Source organism: Neovison vison, chromosome 4 (genome assembly GCF_020171115.1).
Source record: "Neovison vison isolate M4711 chromosome 4, ASM_NN_V1, whole genome shotgun sequence".
Classification (NCBI taxonomy): domain Eukaryota; kingdom Metazoa; phylum Chordata; class Mammalia; order Carnivora; family Mustelidae; genus Neogale; species Neogale vison.
In genome coordinates, this window is record NC_058094.1 from 69,624,684 (window position 1) to 69,646,429 (window position 21,746).

At 36.3% G+C, this 21,746-nt stretch overlaps 1 protein-coding gene across 1 annotated transcript in view; it reads left to right on the forward strand.

The window, feature by feature from the left end:
* Nucleotides 1-21,746, forward strand: part of PDE7A (phosphodiesterase 7A) — a 116,865-nt gene that overhangs the window by 55,392 nt on the left and 39,727 nt on the right. Inside the window, exons 2-3 of the mRNA XM_044245524.1 lie at nt 483-543; nt 3,861-3,944. Coding sequence (XP_044101459.1) covers nt 483-543; nt 3,861-3,944 — 145 coding nt within the window. The remainder of the gene's footprint in view (nt 1-482; nt 544-3,860; nt 3,945-21,746) is intronic.

Consider the following 21,746-nt stretch of genomic DNA (forward strand, 5'->3'; position numbering starts at 1 on the left):
TCTTTGCGTATATTAATTATTTTTTAAAAATTCTCTTATTTCTTGCCAGCCTCTGGTCCATTTGGTTTTTCATTTTGTTCCATTTATTTCCAGCCTGATGGGTTTCTTCAAATGATGATTCTTTTTTGCTTATTCATTCATGTTTAAATTAAGGGAATGGTAGATAGTTGAATCATATCTCCTCTTCATTTCTGTCTACCTCTGCAAAAGGTCTCTCCCCAAGTGAGCTAGTCTGACTGACATTAGCTTTCTATGTATTGCATGTTCCTTGCTCTGTATCCACTCTGTGGTATTGCTTAATCAAATTAAAATTGTCTTCTTCACAACTAGAGATTTTAAGAGCAAATGTCATATCTAATTTCATTTTGTATGTTCAGCTTCTTTTGTACTGTGCTTTACAAAGAATAAATAATAAATGTTGGTTAAATTTCATATCCCATGTAATTGCCATGCATTAAAAATGTGTGTATTTTTTTTTCTAGAGGCGTGGAGCTATTTCCTATGACAGTTCTGACCAGACTGCGTTGTACATTCGTATGCTAGGTAAGCAGTATTTATTTTGTACCCATGTCCATTAACTTTATTATTGTGTAGATTACTTTAGATTAAGATAATTTTCATTCCGTTGCTTTTCATCACTATTTGCAATAGGAATAATTTATTATTTTGATGTTTAAAAGTCTTAAAACCAGTCTTGAATGTTATGTGAATAAAGAGGCATTTTAGAGTAATTAAGAAGTCTCTGATTTAATAACTGGGTCTCTATCATTAGTACACAATTATATTTTTTTTATTAAGATTTTATTTATTTATTTGACAGAGAGATATAAAGAGAGCACAAATGGACAGAGCAGCAGGAAGAGGGAGAGGGAGAAGCAGGCTCTCTGCCAAGCAGGGAGCCTGAAGTGGGGCTCTCTCCCGGGATCCTGGGATCCTGACCTGAGCTGAAGGCAGATGCTTAATGACTAAGCCACCCAGGTGTCCCAGGAACCAATTTTAAATTGAACTCTGAGTATTCTTCATAAAAAAGGGTCTGGACTTGTAGAGTGATGAACTCCTAAAAAGATGTGCATGTTAACGTGGACAAAGATGAGGCTGTAAAGTACCTGAACAGATAGTCCTGTCGCTGTGTGCATTCTCCTCTTGCTCGGCTTGTGAGGAACACCGTGTGGTTTCTTCCAGTCTCAGCTCTTAAATTTTTTGTGTATCACTCAAGTCCATAATGTAAAATGAATTTAGATTGTATATATATGTATCCGTTTTTTCTCTTCTCCCTCTTTGCCAGATTTCTCTCATCACACACTCCTTGATCCCTTGTACTTAATGTACAGTTAAGATTCCAGTAGGCATATTTACTTCTCTTTTCTTAAAGGAGTCTTCTGTGACTCCTCTCCTCATGCTCAGAATTCCTTCCTCAACTTCTAAGATATTGAGCAATCCATATTCTCCACGTTCCTCTGGGTTTTTTATTTGTTTTTGCCTCTTTGACTAATTCTTTCTCATCCTCTTAAGCCTAACTGTTCTCCAGTGCCCTGTTTTTGCTTTTCTTCCCTTTTTTCCCTCTTTAATTTACCTTGTGTGTCTGCCTTAACTCCATTCTACTGTAGTATGAATTGTTTCCTCACTAGTGTGTGGTATATTCCTCTTTACTGTCTCTGTCTCTCTCTGCAAACATGTTTGGGATTCTGTTCTCCTGAAAACAACTTTAGATTCATATTTATTTTTTTAACTCTGTAGAACATCTCCACATGGGTGTATTGTGGGTACCTCACATTTAATCAAGCAGAAGCACATAGGTAGAGAGGCAGGGAGACTAGCTAAGGAGCAAAGTGCAAGAACAAAACATTTGTGTTCCCAAGTCTCTTCATTTTTCAGTCTTTTGGCATCTCAGAGCATTAACTCCATTCTTCTGGTGTCAGGTCAGAAACCTTAGAGTCATTTTTGACTATTTCTTATCCACTTCATGTCTACTTCATCAGCAAATTCTCTTGGCTGAGACCTTCAGACTATATTCAGAATTTCACCACCCTGATGCTGTTATCATCACGATCTAAGCCATAGTTATTTTTTTAATAGTTAATTATAGGCACACTGTTGTACGTTAGATCTATGGAACTTAACCTGTATAACTGACATGTGGTTCCCCTTGAATAGCATCTCCCCATAGCGACCCCTCACCAAGCCATAGATTGCATTTCTTGCACTCATGCCTTAGCTAATCTGCCTGCCTCTACCTATGTGCCTCTGCTTGATTCTTGTCTTTGTGGCCAAAGTGAACCTTTTGAGACCTAAGTTAAATCTGTCTCACTCCTCCATTCAGAATCTTCTGATGGTTTTCTTAGACAAACAGCCAGAGCTGCTATTATGGCTCATGAAGGTCCAACATGAACTGGCCCTACCACTTCTGTGATCTTATTTCTCTCTCACCTCACTCCAGCCATGCTGGCTTCTTTGCTTAACCTTGAACATGTCAAGCATGCCACCCATTTCAGGGTATATTATTCTTTCTTATGCCCGGAAGGTCACTGCCTCACTTCTTTTAGGCCTCTGCTCAAATATGGTTTTTTTTTCAGCCAGGGCTTCTCTGACCACACTAGTGAGTCCATTCTCCCATACTTTCCCCTCCACACCCCCACCATTCTTCTTTCCTTGCTTTAGTTTTTTCCAGGTTGCTTATTAACATCTTCCGTAGAATGAAATTCTTGTTTGTTACAATATTTATCTCCGTGAAAGGATAAGCTTCATGAAGACAGGGACTTTATGTGTTTTGCTCACTGCTGTATTTGCAGTGCCTGACGTGTGGTGGGTGTTCCGTAAGAATTTGTTGCAGGTTGCAGGAATCCCCACAAGAAAGAGTTGATTCATCATTGGGGGATGACATGAACCTTGACAGAAATTGTGGCCTTACTTAGAGAAATAACGAGTGAACAGGAAGGCCTTCTAGGCAAGCAGAATTCAAGGGCACAGGGCCAAGGACTGAAGACCTAAAGGTTATAGATCCATCCCAAAATGAATTTGGAAGCTGTGGAAGTGTAGTAGGGAAAGTGCTGTCTTTGGAGTCCACAGAGCTAGGTTTGTATCCTGACTCACCCTTTACTAGCTTAGTGGCATGGACAGGCTACTTAACTTCTCAAAGTCTCAGTTTCTTCATCTGTAAAATGGAGACTAAGATTCCTACCTCCCGGAGTTGCTTAGAGAATCACAGAAAATAGTGCCTGTAAGGCACAAAAATAGTGTCTGGTACCTGCCTCGCATGGTTATTTTCCTGTGTAGAAGTAGATCTGAAAGTCATGAATACAGGTAGAAACAATATTGAACTTATAAAGGCCAAAGTTTAAGACCCAGCTAAAGGCCTTGGGTATATCCGCTATCAATGAGAAAAGAGAAGATTGGCCAAATTAAACATGTAAGGCAAAATCTTTAACATTTTATTTTTCTGTACATTCATAAAATTGTAAGGTGCTTGAGAATGGTTCATCTATTTTCTTTCATATCTCTTATAATCTGGTATGGTCCTGGGCATGGGGTAGACAATATTTTTCTGTCTGGAGGTTCAGTTGCTACATACTTGTCATGTTTCTGAATGCTAACTTTAAATTTTAGATTGTTATTATTATTATTACTATTATTGAGGTATAGTTAAAAAAAAAAAAGTCTATCTAGCCCTACAATTCAATATTGTGTTGTAATTGAATTTGTAAATCCCTTTAAATAGATAAACTCTTAACTCCTTACTCCATATATTTATCATTAGTGAGTCAGTACTTTTGAGTATTATACCACATAAACCCTTGTTACATATGGGAGCTCCTTCCCAAAATGGCAGCCTTCTAAGCTTATGTTTTCTTGATTTTGTCCAGGAGATGTACGTGTAAGGAGTCGAGCAGGATTTGAATCAGAAAGAAGAGGTTCTCATCCATATATTGATTTTCGTATTTTTCATGGTAAGTGTTGGATATACAGTATTTCTCTTAGGCTTTCAGCAAACTTCAGATTTCCATAAAATAATATAATTTTTCAAAGGAAAAAGAAAGCTATATTTGGAATGTTTTAAAAACACTGGGTCATGATAAATGACACTTTATTTCTAGATAGTATTAGTAAATGCTTAGAAGCAATTAGAATTGTAAAGTATAAAATATGAAAGCTGATACAGTTTTTCTTCTCCTTTTCAATTTAAATGTGAAATTACTTTTTTTCTGATATATATATATATACACATATATATGTATATATATATACACAAACACACAAAATGTTTAAAGTTGTTTTATTCCGTGTTTTGTCTTTACTACTCTATAAAAAATGTTTTTGTGCAAATGACATTTCATGAGGTATTTTCATAGTTAGGTATATCCTGGTTCATTTGAAAATACACTGCCAACTTTAAAGATGTTCCATAGGATGCATATCTTGAAAACAAACATTATGTGGGTCTGGCTCATAATGGAGAAAATGGAAAAAACAGAATTTATAAAACCCTTTAATAGTAAACAATATTATCTGCTTTTGGAGAAGCTCCACTTTTGGTAATGTTGGATAAATTATTTAGATTAACACTCCAGTTTAAAAAACTAGAAAAACTGGACAAATACATGGAAGACCTGTATTGAATATATCAGAATGCTGTTAAGGCGGAGATGAACCTGGCATTAGGGCTACTTTCGCCTTAGTAGCATCTGGCAATTCTGGGAAAGGTCGTCAAGAAGCTGAGCAGAGTTTCTGATGGATACTTAAGGCTGAAAAAACAAAAACAGCTGTTGATATACCACCAGGGTTGGGGCATTGATCCTGGTAAGCCCTCTACTCGAGTTGGAACCCCAAAGTACTATACCTTAGAAATAAATCCCAGCTATGAAATATCTGAGTCAGTGATTAGATCAAGGTGATCTGTGACTTCAGTACCTCTAGCCACCTACTTGAAGTAAAATGTTAATCCTCTTTGAAGGAAGGTAACATTACCCTAAGTCTCATATTACCTCTAAATTTTTCATGTACAGTGTCAAGCACTGAATTAAAAATAAAGGCAAAAGGAGGTTAGACAGTGTGACCAAAAATGGAAAGGAAACAACAGTAGAAACATCCACAGGAAATTCCAATGTTGGAATTATTTTACCTGAACTTCAAAATAACTAAACATGATTTGCTAATGGGAAAAAAGACCTGCTTGAGAATATCAGTAGAGGACTGCAAATTGTGAAGAAAAAAAACACAATGAATCAAATGGAAATTTAAGACTGAAAAAATAACATACCTTAAATAAGAACTCATTGGAGGTGGTTTTAACAGCCAATAAGACCAAAGTGCAGAGAGAATTAACGGTTTGGAATATTAGGTCAGAAGGAAATAATTTAGAATGAAATACAAATAAGAAGTAGAAAATAAATAAAATGGAGTATGATCTACTTATCGATTGCTCTGTATCTGTCAGGAATCGTGACAAATCTAAGATTCTACTTTATAAGTTAACAAATAAGTTACTGCTTCCTGGATGCTAGTGGAAGAAACAAGACTCCTAGGTCCGAGACAAAGAACTTTACTATTCATGGCACAGCAAGCAGCGTGAACATTCTATTATGTCAGTTCTTCTAGCCCCAGCACATCCTGCAGTGACAACACAGAAGGTTTTATGTGGATATTGTACACACAGTGAATTTGCATTGCCTCCATGAATTTAGGGAATATACCCCCTTTTAGAATCATACTGATCTTTGTCCCAGAAAAAGATGTTCCTTGTCCCTCAAGGTTGCTAGCTGCAAACGCAAGAAATGGCCTGGATAGGGATCTGGTCAGGGCTTGGGGTTCTTGGCACACCCAGGAAGAACAGGCAGAGGCACTCAGGAGAATACTCTGTGAATACTCTGTGGAGGATTACCGCTCCCAATAGTATGACTCCTAAATTACTGGCATAAAACAACAGCTTTTTTTTTTTTTTTTTTTTTATGTTCATGATTCTGAGGGTCAGGAATGTAGTCTGCTTATCAGGTTGGATTTGTCTTTGTTCCACAGTGTTTTGATCTTCAGCTGGGATAGTTCAAACAGCTAGAGGTGGCTGGGATGGCTCCACGAGGTCCATATGTCTAGGGCCTTGCTTTTTCTGCACATGTCCTCTGCTGGGGCTAGAACATCTCAGATGACTTCTGCACTCTTATATCTGGTGCCAGGGTAGGGTGGCTGGAATTTCTGGGGCTGGCCAGCATTTCTTTCCATAAATGGCCATCTCAGGGGAGTTGGACCTCTTCCATGGCAGCTGTTGCCTTCCCCCAGAGCAAGCATTCCGAGAGGGAGGAAGTATGGGAACACCTGGTGTCTGAAGATGTGGGCATGGACAGGGGCACAGCTTCACATTTTCCTATTCTATTGATCAGCTGTGTCACACAGCTTGCCCTGATTCATGCACAGGGGACATGGACCCCACTTGTCAAAGGGAGTGAGGTCAAAAAAATTGTTAGTCTTCTAACCTTAATTTGGCACAAAATGTGTTGAATAGGTCATCAGGTCCTAGGAAAGGTATGGGAAATTAGAGTAGAAGTGGTCTTTGAAAAGATGATGACCAAGATATCTCCAAAGCTTGAAAAAAGCACATTAAGGTACAGATTCAAGAAACATTATGAATTTTAAGTACAGTACCATTAAAAGAAAATCACAGTATATTAGCATAGTATAACTGAAAACCAAAATCATAGAGAAATACTTTCACTCATCTGTGGAATTCAAGAAACAGAACAAAAGAACAAAGTGGGGGGAAGAGGGAGCAAACCAAGAAACAGACTCTTAACTATAGAGAACAAGTTGATGGTTACTGGAGGGGAAGTGGGTGCAGGATGGGGGGATGGGTGAAATAGAAGATGGGGATTAAGGAGGGCCGTGATGAGCACCGGGTGATGTATGGAAGTGTTGAATCACCATATGGTACATCTGAAACTAATACTACACTGTATGTTAGCTAACACATTTAAATAAAAACTTTAAAAATATATATGGGGTATTTTAAGCCTGAGAATAAACTCTTTTCCAAAATGGAAAGGTAAAAGAAATAAATAAATTTTAAAAATATAAAGTAGTGAGAAGAAAAAAAATGTAGTGAGAGAGAAAAAAAATGATTACCTCCAAAGGAGCAGCTATGAGATTGCCAGAAACAGATTCTGTTTCATTTTCAACAGAAGGAAAGATAGCTTCAAAGTGATGGAAAAAAATAAATGTCAAACTAAGATTTCACCCACAAACTCTTCTAGAGAATAAGAGGAAAAGGACATACTTCACAACTTATTATGTAAAGCCAGCTTAATCTTGATACGAAAACCTGACAAGGATATGACAAGAATAGAAAATCATAGCCACTATCACTCACGAATATAGATGAGACATTCTAAGTAACATACTATCAAATTAAATCTGTAATTTATAGGAAAAAATATATTTTGGCCCAATTTGTGTTTTCCCAGAAATAGAAGGTTGGCTTTAACATTCAAAAACCAGTCATTGTAATTCATCATATTAGTAGAATAAAGGAAAAAAGTCACAGAAAGACCAATATATAAAGGTATCACTTATCACCTTTCTATTCAGTATTGTTTTGGTGTATCTAGCCAGTACGATAATTCAAGGGAAAGAAATAGAAGATACAAGGATTAGGAAAGAAGAAGTGTAAGTGTCATTATTTATGGATGACATGATTCTATACTTAGAAAACTATTGGGGGTAATAAGTGAATTTAGCAAGTTTTCTTGGTAAGAAGACAGTATGTAGTTGTATTTTTATAAAGCAGCATTGACAAAAATTGAAATAACAAATTAACAAAAGGTCAAATATGTAGGGATCACTCTTAACAAAAGATGTGCATGACTCATCATAGAAAACTGCATAGAAAAAAGATGCTACAGAAGAAACAGAAGACCTGAATAAATGGAAATACATACTATTGTTCATGGATTGGAAGATATTCCGTATTTTGAAGATGTTGGTTTTTCTTGAATTGACCTGTAGGTTTAGTGAAACTGTAGTAAAAATCCCAGTAGGTTTTTTTTCCCCTTTGGTCGAATTGACACACTGATTTTAAAACCTATTGAAAAAGCCTAGGGGAGCCTGGCTGGCTTAGTCAGTGGAGCATGTGACCCTTGATCTCAGGGTTGTGAGTTTGAGCCTTGGTTTGGGTTTAGAGATCACTTTAAAAAACAAACAAACAAGAAAAACCTAAATAAAATCTTAAGAAAAGAGAGGAAGGAGGGAAAGAAGAAGAGGAAAGGAAGGAGGAAGGAAGGGCAAGCCCAAATTTTAGTCAAGACAATCAGAAAAATAATAAGAACCATGTTGCAAAATTTGCTCCTCCCAGGGGTGCCCCGGGTGGCTCAGTCAATTAAATGTCTGACTCTTGATCTCAGCTCAGGTCTTAATCCCAGGGTCACGAGTTCAAGCTGCACACTGAGCATAGAGCCTACTTAAAAAAAATAAAAATAAAAGAGTTACTCCTCCCAGATATAAAGTCTTATTATAAACTATAGTTATAATTTTAAACTAGGGTGATGTTGGTTCAAAGCCTGACAAATAGGATAATAAAACACTGTAAAATAAAGTTCAGAAACAGATTCACACATATTGTGGGTGTTTGATTGGTGACAAATATGGTAATGCAGCGTGGAAAAGATTATCTTTTAAATAAATGGTGCTGAATCAACTGGCTACCCATGTGGGGGAAAAAAATGAATCTTAACCCATTATTCACACAGTATGTGAAAAAAATCAAATTTGGATGTATTTAGTTTTCCATCTTGTACTGGTAAGTCAGATAATATGAGGAGTAAGAATTGATTTAGTGATACGGAAGTGGTGGTGGAGGAAACCTTATGATTAAATGAATTTAAGAGAACAAGAAGATAGATGTAGCCAGTATAGACAATCCTTTAGAGACTTGCGCTGCAAAGAAAAGAAAAGAGAGTGAGGCAGCTGACAGGGGAAGTGGGATCACTAAAGCTGGAAATTAATAGCCAAGGCTGGAAAACACCTGGAAATTTGTAAGTTCTGAATAAATACTTCTTGAGTCAAAGAGGAGATGGAAACTGACTTTGCAGACTTTTTAAAAAGTGATGAAGACTACATATAAAAACCTGTGAAAATTCAGGCAAAATTCAGTTATAAAGCAGTGCTTACAGGAAAATTCATAGCTTTAAAAATATTTACATTAATAAATGAGAAAGTGAAACAAATGCATTAAATAGTCAAGTTCAAGAAGTTAGAACAAGAAAGTACACCTAAAAAGAGATGAAGAGAGCAATTAGTAAAGATTAAAACCAGAAATTAATGAGTTAAGAAACTAAAATAAAAATAAACTAAGAACTGGTTCTTTACAACAAAGTAGATAAACTGCTGGCTGACTTAATGAATTAAATAAAGCGAATATGAATACTTAAAAACTAAGCAGACGCAGGGAGGAATCCTTATATATATAGGATTGTATATAGATACAAGGGAAATTAAAGAATAAAAATAGACCACTGTGCTTACTCTTATTAATTTGTGTTTAGGAGAATACTATTTTCAAGTAAAAATGTTGTTTATGTTAACATGGGTTTATTGTGTCTTTTTTAAAAAAAAATTTTTTTAGAGACTTTTTAGGTTGAAAGCAAATTTGAGAGGAAGTACAGAGATTTCCCACATATCCTCACACCACGAATGCATAGTCTCCTCTACTGTCAACATCACAAGACTGTGATGTTTGTTATAATTGACGAACGTACATTGACACATCATAATCACCCAAAGTCCATAGATTACATTAGGATTCATTCCAGGTGGTGTATGTTCAATGGACTTGGACAAATATATAATAACACGTATCCATTGTTACAGCATATAGAGTATTTTCACTTCCCTAAAAATCCTTTATGCTCCACTTATTCATCCCCCCTTTCCCAGCCATTGGCAACTACTGATCTTTTTACTTTATCCATGGCTTTGCCTTTTCCAGAATGTCATATAGTTGGAATCATACTGTTAGTGGCCTTCTCTGATTGGCTTTTTTCACATGGATAATATGCTATTTAGGTTACATGTAATCTTTTCATGACTTGATAGCTTATTTCTTTTTAACACTGAACAATGTTCCATTGTCTGGATGTACCACAGCTTATTTATCCTTTCACCTACTGAAAGACATCTTGGTTGCTTCCAGGTTTTGTCACTTATGAATAAAGCTGCTACAAACATCCATGTGTGGGGTTTTGTGTGGATGTGACTTCTGTGGGTGAATACCAAGGAGTGTGATTGCTGGATTATATGGCAAAAACTGCGAAATTGTCTTCCAGAGTGGCTATATACCTTTTTGTATTCCTACCAGTAATGAATGGGAATTTCTGTTGCTCCGTATTCACATCAGTATTTGGTGGTGTGTTCTGGATTTTAGCCATTCTAATAAGTACATAGTGGTATCTCATTTTAATTCAAAATTCCCTGTGGGTGATCTTTTCATATGATTGTTTGCCATCTGTGTATCTTCTTTGATGAGGTGTCTGTTCAGGTGTTGGCTCATTTTTAAAAAATCATTGTTTTTCTTATAGAATTTTGAGTTCTTTGTGCACTTTGAATATCGGTCCTTTATCAGATGTGACTTTTGCAAATATCTTCTTCCATTCTGTGGCTTGTCTTCTTATTCTCTTGGCACTGTCTTCTGCAGAGCAGAAGTTTTTAATTTTAATGAAGTCCATCTAAAACCAATTTTCTTTCATGGATCATGCATGTCTTTGATATTGGTTCTAAAAAGGCATTTCAGTACCCAAGGTTGTCGAGATTTTCTCCTGTGTTATCTTCTTAGGAGTTCTTTAGTTTTGTCTTTTATACATATACATACAGGTCTGTGATCCATTTTGAATTAGTTTTTGTGAAGGGTGTAAGGTCTGTGTTTAGATTCATTTTTTTGCATGTGGATGTCCAGTTGTTCCAGCACCTTTTGTTTGAAGAGACTGTGTTTGCTAGTGTATTGCTTTTACTCCTTTGTCAAAGATTAGTTGGCTGTATTTAGATGGGTTTATTTCTGGGCTTTTTACTTTGTTCTACAATCTGTTTGTCTCTTCTTTTGCCAATACCACACTCTTGATCATTGTAGCTTTATAGTAAGTCTGGAAGTCGGGTCAATTCAGTCTTCTAGCTTAGTTTTTCTCCTTCAGTAATGAGTCGTCTAGTCTGGGTCTTTTGCCACTTTTTATAAATTTTAGAATTAATTTGTTGGTATTCATAAGATAACTTACTGGGATTTTGATTGGGATTGCATTGAAACTATGGATCAAGTTGAGAAGAACTGACATGTTGATAGTAATGAGTCTTCCTATCCATGAACATGGAATATCTCCATTTATTTACTTTTTTTTTTTTAAGATTTAATTTATTTATTTGACAGAGAGAGATCACAAGTAGACAGAGAGGCAGGCAGAGAGAGAGAGAGGGAAGCGGGCTCCCTGCTGAGCAGAGAGCCTGATGCAGGCCTCGATCCCAGGACTCTGAGATCATGACCTGAGCCGAAGGCAGCGGCTTAACCCACTGAACCACACAGGCACCCTATTTACTTCTTTCTTGATTTCTTTCATCCCAGTTTTGTAGTTTTCCTCATGTAGGTCTTATGCATATTTTATTAGATTTATATCTAAGTATTTCACTTTGGGGGGATGCTAATGTAAATAGTATTGTGTTTTTAATTTCAAATATCATTTGTTTATTGTTGGTATATAAGAAAGCAATGGACTTTTCTTTATTAACCTGTATCCTGCAATCTTGCTATAATTGTTTATTAGTTTCAAGAGGTTTCTTTGTTTATTCTTTCAGATTTTCTGTATAGACAGTCATGTCATCTGTGAGCAAAAGTTTTTGTTTCTTCCTTCCCCATCTGCCTATGTCTTTCTTTCTTTCTTTTCTTACTGCATTAGCTAGGATTTCTAATATGATTTTAAAAAGAATGGTTAGAGGGGATATTCTTACCTTCTACCTAATCTTAGTGGGAAACTTTCAAATTTCTCACCATTAATTCTCACCAAAATACCACAATGTTTTTTCGTTGTAGGGTTTTTGTAGACATTTTGTAGACATTTTGAGGACATTCCCTATATTCCTAGTTTTCTAAGAGTTTTTAATCAAGAACGAGTGTTGGATTTTGTCAAGTGCTTTTTCTGCATTTATTGGTATTATCATGTGTTTTTTTCTAAGTCTGTTGACTTGTTGGATTACTTTAATTGATTTTTTAATATTGAACCAGGCCTGCATGCTTGAGTTAAATTCCACATGGTTATAGTGTATAATTCTTTTAATACTTTTTTGGATTCGATTTGCTAATATTTTGTTGAGGACTTTTGCACCTGTACACATGAAATACTGGTCTGTAGTTTTCTTTTTCTTAGAACACCCATGCCTGGTTTTAGTAGTGGAGTAATGCTGGCTAATAGATTGAATTAGAAGTATTCCTTCCCTCTCTTTCAGTTTTCTGAAAGGGATTGTGGAGAATTGGTATAACTTCTTCCTTAAGGGCTCACCAGATTTTTACCAGTGAATCCATCTGGGCCTGATGTTTTCTGTTTTGGAAGGTTACTAATTATTGATTCCATTTCTTAAATACAGGCCTATTCAGATTGTCTATTTATTCTTGTGTGAGTTTTGGCAGACATTTACCGTGAGAACTTAGACCACTGGAAGTAAATCTCACAAAATGTTGGGCCTCCCATGACTGGATTTCAGCGTTGTCTGCACCAGGCTTTCAGAAATTCATCAGTATAGTTCAGATTTCCCTACCCTGGCATTAGTTCCCAACCAGATTTCTGTGTCTGTGCTCTAGTAAATTGTTACTGTCTCTAATCATCTGTTGGTCTCTCCATTCTTGAGGGCAGTGGTTTTTCCTGTGCCCTCCACCTCTCGTGAATACTAGAAGAGTTGTTGATTTTTCAATCTTGCACTTTTTACTATCGTTAAAACAGAGCAAAAGCTTCCAAGTTTTTTTTATGTGGTTACAGAAACTTAAAGTCCTATTATTGTATTTTAAAGCAAAATGACAAATAAGTATTTGCAAATTTTGTTTTAATTTCTATCATGGTAAATATCAGTAGCTGTAACTCAAATAAGTTAAAACTCTTTGATGCAGTCAGTAATTTTAAAGAGTGTGAAGGAGTTGGGAAAAGTAGCACGTTTGAGAAAGTTGCAGAACAGTTACCTCTCTAAAATCATGAGGTGTAAAGATTTTTCAGGCATATTCTTTTGGGATCTTTAAAAGACTGATGATTGTTTGTAAGAAGCAAGTATACTCTTACTATAAATGTCTATAAAAATATTCAAAAAATATTAACAAAAAGGAGTCCAACAGCATGAAAAGAACAATCGTCCAGCCTTAGTGAGTTAGTTTCAGGGAGGAGCACAAGCATGATTTAATATCTAGGTTTTGTGGAGGTTTTTTTGGATAACATTCATTGTTTCTAGGAGGAAATGGGTGGCTTGGGAAGATGAAAGAAAAAGATTTTTTTGTTGTAGACTCTTTTGAATATTGATTCATGTGAATGTATTATTGAAAAGCTTAAATAAAATTACTTATAAATATTGTAATATACAAAGATTGGCTATGAATAGGGATATCAGTAAAAAGGTTAAGTCTAAATATTGACAGTATTATATAGAAAGGTACAGTTGTCTTGGGAGTCACTAGTATAACCCCTTGCCTTTCACTGAATTTAATGAAATAGAGAATTTGAAAAATATAATTGTTATAAAGTGTCGATTTAAATGAGGGACATAGTGGGACATGATGTTGGGAGAGGGAAGTTACAAATGACGAAATTGTTGGAAGTACTTTCTAGTGGAATTAAAATAGGATGGGTACCTTCTAAATCATAACAAAACCAGGAGCAAGTAATACAACATCTGAAGGACAAAATGAGAGCAGACCAAAGATACTGATGATAGTAATAAAGGTAAAGGGATGAGATATTCCTTCTAAGAGATGAAGATGCTCAGACTAGGTAAAAAATGAAACCTAATGACATAAAATGGTTGAAAACAGTATGAAGCAGTACCAGGCTTGAAGGTGTTAAATTGGATTTGGGGACTTACACTTGGATCCTGATCTGGTGATTTAGATCCATTGTAGGAACCATGTGGTATGGTATCTTATAACTCTTGACCTCATTACACTGATTGTTTACAGAAAGTGACAAAAGTCTAAGAGTTTGGGTTGTAGTTGGAAAATTGTCTCACTTTAGAATTGGTTCTATAGTTACTGCAAAACAGTGTCTCTAAGCTAAGACGATAATAAAATTTGGAGGGTTTTTTTTTTTAATAGAAAAAAATGAATCATTTTTTCCTACTGGTAGTGTGGGTACTGTTTATCGCAGAGCTCAGAATTCTTAAAAGAAAAAACCTTAATCTAGTATGTTTTGTGAAATGTGATCTAATCTGAGTGAGCACATGCTGCTGCTATGACTAAAACCTATGAGCCATCTCCAGGAGCCTTCTCTTCTGCAGACTTGGTGGAAGGCACCTACCTACCCTTAAGTAACTTTCCAGGATAAGTTTAAACCTTCAGAGGGACTGAAGCACTTGAAAGACTTTAGTAATGTGTCTTCTCCCATATATATAGTTAAAAATAACATCTTATTTTTCGCAATGGCACAAAACATTGCAAGCTCAAGTTAAAATAGTTTTTAGATGTTCGGATTGCAAACTTCTAGATATGTGTATTAAATTGATTAAAGTTAGAATTTTCTCTATATAGAGCTCCTTAATACCTCTTCTGTGCATCTCTGTGGTTGTAACTTGAAGTCACTCTTAATTTCCCTGTTGTAAAATTCCTGTTTCTTTCTGCTCTTCTGTTGCTTATATTCAGTCTGTATTAAATTCCATGTAATCTCTAGCCGGAAATAACTGCCATACTTCTTTCCTCTCTGTCCTCTTTTATCTCTTCTCCTGCTTCATTCAGACCTTCATCACCCCTGTCTAGGATTATTCTGGCATTATCTTAAACATTAAGATTTCTCTCCTGAAATCTGTCCTGTACTCTGTACCCAAAGTTGGGTCTTTCTATAGAGAGGGAAAGCTTAAGAAATAGGGGAAAACGCATCACAATTGGTAAAGAGATGTAGTATGCTATTAGCATATTAAGTGATACTATTTTTTTGTCAGTAATTTTGTGTTCTCTGTGTTTTATCTGTGAGGTGCTAATATTTAAATGCTGGAATATACCTGGGAATTAGACATCTACATTGCAATATTGAGCTTTTCTATTAATGTTTTTTTATAATACAGTTTATAATAAAGTGTTTAGGTTTACAATATCAATGTGACTTCTCTTTCTCTCTGTCTCTCTTTTTTCTTTTCTTTTCTTTCTTTTTTTTGGTGCCGAAACCCGGGATCAAACTCAAGGTGACTTTTCAAGAGAGATGCCTAGTTAGGGAAAATTCTGTAGATATTACAGGTTTTTCTCCCTTGAGTTTTTGTTGTTTGGATTGTCTTTTGTCATAAATACATCTTCTATTAAGGCTCGTAAATTTATTTTCACAATAGGCTTTTGAGTCTTTCTGAAAGAGTGTAAAGAAACAACAGAAGAAAATCAGTTCAACACAGAATTACCTTAAATGCAGAAAGAATGCTCAGCCTTACTTCTAAACAGACAAATTCCTGTCAAATTTAGGAGGTTTAACTGTCTGTTTCAGTGCTGGTGATAGTAACATTGTGATGGGCTCTAGGGGGCAGTTCCTCAGTCTGCATCAAGAGTTTTAAACAGATTTTTCCTTTGATTTCACCACTAGAAATGTATGCAAAGGGAATAATCACATATAAATGTTTTAAGATTTTATTTATTTATTTGACAGAAATCACAAGTAGACGGAGAGGCAGGCAGAGAGAGAGAGAGAGAGAGAGAGAGAGAGAGAGCGCGCAGGAAGCAGGCTCCCCGCTGAGCGGAGAGCCTGATGCGGGGCTTGATCCCAGAACTCTGGGATCATGACCTGAGTTGAAGGCAGAGGCTTTAACCCGCTGAGCCACCCAGGCGCCCCACATATAAATGTTAATGTATGTCCAAAGATACTCACTTTGGCTTTGTTTATATGGGAAATGCATTAAATTGTGGTATTATTGACTGAAATATTTAGAAGTAAAAAGCCAGAATGTTTATAACCTGCTCTCAGATGTTCAGAAGGAGAATAGTATACACACACACACACACACACACACACGCTGTGCAGATGTTAAAGTACTGTAATAAAATGTTAACAATGACAAATCTGAATAAAGGGTATTTTTTGTACTATTTAGTTTGCAACTTTTTGTATTTTAGATCTGTATTTTGAAATTATTTCTAAATAGAAAGTTTGATAATCATGTGCTTATTAAAAAGGATGGGTTTTTATTCAGATTATGTATTCATTAAATAACTGGTAGTAGACCAGTTCTGTGGTTGTGCCTACAGAACTGAGAGAGTCCAAACTTTGGGAGGATGATTTGAAACTTACTTATATTCATCGCTACAGAGGATGGAGGGATTTCGATGATCATGAATCCTCTTTGCCAAGAAGTATTTCCCCAAAATCTGGAATAAATCTGGAGTCAGGGTTATTAGTCTGGCATCTTTGTTGCAATGATTCTGCTTTAATCAATAAATTCTGCTGTATCTTTAAGTTTTTCCTGAAATGGATATATTGCACAGAAGCTTTTATTCTTAACCAGATTTTACTTTTTCTCTTTTGTCTCTGATGCTTTAGTGGGCAGCTCATGCTAACTTCTGTGTGCATTTATTAGGTGTTATTGTGGTTCTGTGGGACAAGAAGTCAAAAATTTTTCCCAGGTATCATTTCTCACTGAAGGGAATTTCTGAAGCATTCTTTTACCTTTGTTTTTTGTTCTTATTAACTTTTACATTATAGAACAAGAGGTAATATGTATCATATATATGAAAATGTTGATATTAACACTTTCTTGAGACCCAGTGAGAAACTTGAGCTTTCATCCCATTTTTAAAAGATCCCTGGAGTGCCTGGGTGACTCAGTTGGTCAAGAGTCTACCTTCAACTCAGGTCATGATCCCAGCATCCTGGGATCGAGCCCTCCATCGGGCTCCCTGCTCATCAGGGAGTCAGCCACTTCTTCTGCTTGTGCGCGCGCTCTCTCTCTTTCTCTCTGTCAAAAAAATAAAGAAATAATTTTTAAAAATAGGTAAAAAGATCCCTAATGCTCAGACCTGCTGTGTCTGGGAATTATATTCACGAAGGTACAAATTTCTGGTCCTCCAGCTTTTAAAAACTGCTTCTGGATGTCCTTCATTTAATTAAGTTTAACCTATGTAGTCTCCTGATTTTATGTTGTGAAAAGTCTACGTTTGAGGCACCTAGTGACACTAAGTGATATATAGCATTAACACACTGGGAGGAAAAGCTGAAGTGGGGGGGAGAAAAATTATTTGATTAGATAGAGTGAGGGGCTGATGGAGACATGAGCCCCACAGGAGAGTAGTTTACATGGCAAGGTGCCCAGAGCTGTGTCTCCCTACCCTGGGCTCCTGTGCTCTTGAGCGTCCTTTCTCAATGTGGCCTCTCTTCCCCAGGCTCTCTCAAGTTTATTGCTTTCACTCAACTCTAGAGACCACCAGAAGCCTCCTCATTTCACTTTCTTCCTTTTGAGTACGGTGGCTTACTTTCAGCAGGCTGGATTAACAGCCCCAAATATTCCTACAGATATTCTTCTAATACCTGGTCTGTTGAATATTTTGAGGCTTCAGTTTACGAGACCTGATGAAATGAATTCTCTGTTGACATTCTGTCACACTTTATCTCGTGTTTGCTTCTAAAACTCTATGTCCCTGAATTTAATGAATCATTCTTTTAGTTACACATGATTTTTAGCTTATATAATACCAATACTAGTGTCTTTAAAATGTACAGGAACTGCTATAACTCTCTGTGTGCACTTAGAAAATCTGATGAGGTTTGGTTTTTTGGGTTTGTTTGGGGGTTTTTTGCTTTGTTTTTTGAAAGATTTCTGGCATCATTATTAAATAGTAACAGAAGCTTCCAGCTTGACAGTTACTTCTTTTCATGGAATTCACTAGAGCTTACTGACGTCATCCAGACTGGAAGGCATGTTCTCTCTGCCAATATCAGGCAAGATGTAATACAAGGAATATGCTCTTTATACAGGTTTTTTTTTTTTTTTTCATGTCCACGTAAATGCAGTTCTTTCCATTTTCTTTTCCTTCTGGCACATGGTAATGTTCCAGTCCATGTGTGTTTTACCCATTATCTAGAGATTTGTGTTCGTTTTAGCACTTTACTCTCCTCTTGCTAGGGCAGCAAGGGAACTTGTCAGGATACTTAAATTGTAGCCTAAAAGCTTTTAGGTTTTCTAGGCTTTTAGTCTTATTCATCTCTTTGTTTCTAGCCTCTGGCAGGGTCTGGCTCCTTGGCATCAAGTTATCTAAAACTATCTTCCACTGGTAGGTTTTATAGGGTCCCACTTCTCGTTCCCTAAATATAATCTGAAACTATGAACCAAATTCAGGCTGGTTGCTGCCGTTCTGCTGAAACAAATGTCTTCTGTTGTCTTTATTGTAACAACTCACTATGAAAACCTACAAACTCCTTAAATTTGTTCTTAGATCCTCATGTGTGTTTGATTTGGGGTTGTTTCCTGTCTTCCTAACAGGGCTGTGTCGGACTTCAGTACTTGTTTTATACTGTTACATGATCAGAAAGAACGTCTGTTTTTATGTGTATTTTGAGTTTAAAAGTCTGTGTCTTACTGATTTTATTGTCTTAGATTACCTGAGTCTTTAATGTATAACAACTTGCACACAAGAGTAGATGCTATGCTTTTTTGGTAGCTTTTCCCACATCTTCCCTTTAGGCTTAAAAGTTGTTGCTCGGTGTTTCACTCAGCCATGACTTTTTCTTTGTTGCAGTCTTTTTCCTATTATCACCTGGCCAGTACTTTTACTTTTTACAACCATATTTTCTTCAGCCATTATTTGTTTGATCTGCTAACATAGCTATTCACCACTTGTAATTTGGTCTTATTACAAATATAGCATCCCAGCCTCTACTTAAATTGTGGTATTGTAGACTAAGGTCACATTTTGTCTGGGGTTTCTGTTAAATTTTAGTTGGTTCCCAGTCATCCATTTGTCTTGAGATCATGTCTATGGTATGTAATGTAAACAACATATCTATAATAGTTCTCAATAGTACACAATAGTGTACTACTGTATCACTACTGTATTATTGTGATACAGTAGTATCACAGTTATACAATAGTATCACAGTTCTCTGTGATATCACAGAGATATCACAGGAAACGATTATCTTAGGTCTTTTTTTTTCCCTGCCTTTTTGTCATGAATGATTCTGCTTCCTGTAAGAATCCCCTTATGAACCAGTGCGTGTAGAGAGGAGCACAGCTGTGTTGAATTGAATTAGGAAACAGAGCACTCTGCCCCATGTTTGTGTATTTTTAAAATTTTACCTAGTTTCAGGCACCTGGGTGGCTCAGTGGGTTAAAGCCTCTGCCTTCGGCTCAAGTCATGTTCCTGGAATACTGCGATCGAGTCCCACATCGGGCTCTCTGCTTAGCAGGGAGCCTGCTTCCTCCCCTCTCTCTCTCTGCCTGCCTCTCTGCCTACTTGTGATCTGTCTGTTAAATAAATAAGTAAAATCTTATAAAAAAAATTTACCTAGTTTCCAGGTGCTTGTGAAATGTCTACATTTGAAAACCACTGATTTTTGTTGTTTCTTTGTCCCAAACTGATAGAATATTCTGACCTCTAGCTATCTTCTTGAACTTCATAGCACAAATTAGGGAACTAATGTGGAATGGACCTTAATACAGTTTAATGGTATTTTAATTCTAATTGTGCTTGGAAGACTGGGGGAATAGAAGATTTAACTTTAGGCTTTATTTTGTATGTTACACTTTAAAATTTTTTGTACTTTCTTTTCTTTCTCAGTTCACTAAGAAGGTAATTAAAAATGTAATCAATAAGGAGCTATGTTCAAGTCCTTAGTTTAAACATAAGAGAGATCCAACATATCACATATCCTACTATGGAAATGCCTAATTCAGAACAATAATAAGAATAATCTTTAAAAGAGTTTCATATTAATTATTATATCAAATCCTGTCAAAGTGAACTTTGTATTCCATAAACTGTAAGAATTCACTAAGGGAAAGAATATTGATTTTACAGCTTAACATTGATCTGATTTTAGATTATGAGTAGCATTTTTATTTCTTTTATTTGTATTGAAGCCTGGGCTTCAATATACTCATTTTAAATATTTTTTTTTAAGATTTTATTTATTTATTTGACAGAGAGAGATCACAAGTAGGCAGAGAGGCAGACAGAGAGAGAGAGAGGAGGAAGCAGGCTCCCTGCTGAGCAGAGAGCCCGATGTGGGACTCGATCCCAGGACCCTGAGATCATGACCTGAGCCAAAGGCAGCGGCTTAACCCACTGAGCCACCCAGGCGCCCCAATATACTCATTTTAAAATAAGGAAATTGGGGCGCCTGGGTGGCTCAGTTTGTTGAGCATCTGACCCTTGATCTTGGCTCAAGTCTTGATCTCATGGTTGTGAGTTAGAGCCCTACATTGGGCTCTGCGCTGGGCATGGAGCCTACTTAAATACATACATTCAGACACACATGGTTACATACACAAATAAAGTAATAAAATTGTATGTATATTGAAATCTTTTAAATATGAGCATTTATTTTGATAGTATATAAAAGTATACAGTGGTCTTCAGGATGAAGTTATGCTGTCACAAAGAATAAGTTTGGTTTTGTTAAAATAAGTAGTCTGAAGTCCTGTGTTTAAAAATATCCGAACTTGAAAATAATGTTACAGACCAGTTATACCTCCAGTAAAAAAATATTTGATATGTATGATAATTGTAGCCATTAATGTTGAAGTGTTTATTCTTTCCCAGAAAGACATATTTCATGTATTATATCATTTAATTTTCACAACAGTCCTATGAAGCCTATTTTACAGTGAGGAAAGTGTTAAGACCTTAATAATTTTCCTAATGTCACAAAACTAATAAAAGTGGCTGAGCTGGGATTCGAACTCAGGTGTGTGACTCCCAAGCCCATGTGTTTTACCCACTCGGCTGTATTGTTTACTACAAGACTTCACTGTGGCTTTATGCACTTTGCTCTTCTCCATGTGTCCACACATGCTCAATGTAAATATTCTTCCAAGCAGTTTCCCCATAGATATTGATAAATGCAATTATTCAATATTAATACTAGGTTTTCAGATACGGTTCTGTGTGTGTGTGTTTAGGAAAATTAAAGGGAGATTAGAATATAGAATTTCTTCAGGTTTTTTTTTTTTTAAGATATTTTATTTATTTATTTGACAGAGATTACAAGCAGGAGAGAGGCAGGCAGAGAGAGAGGAAGGGAAGCAGGCTCCCCGCTGAGCGGAGAGCCTGATGCAGGGCTTGATCCCAGGACCTTGGGATCATGACCTGAGCCAAAGGCAAAGGCTTTATTTAATCCACTGAGCAAAACAGGCGCCCCCAGGTTTTTTATTCCATTACCATTCAGCATGACATTGCCCTAGGCTTGAGTTGGAACTGAATTTAAAAAACATTTTTTAAATAATCTCCAAGGATAATTTGTGATTACATGCATGCATCTAAGTTGATTTTTACGACTTTAAGGTGGAGATACAGTGACTACAGGGCTCCCTCTTGTGGACCATTACAGCAAGTAGTGATCAAGTCTCAAGAT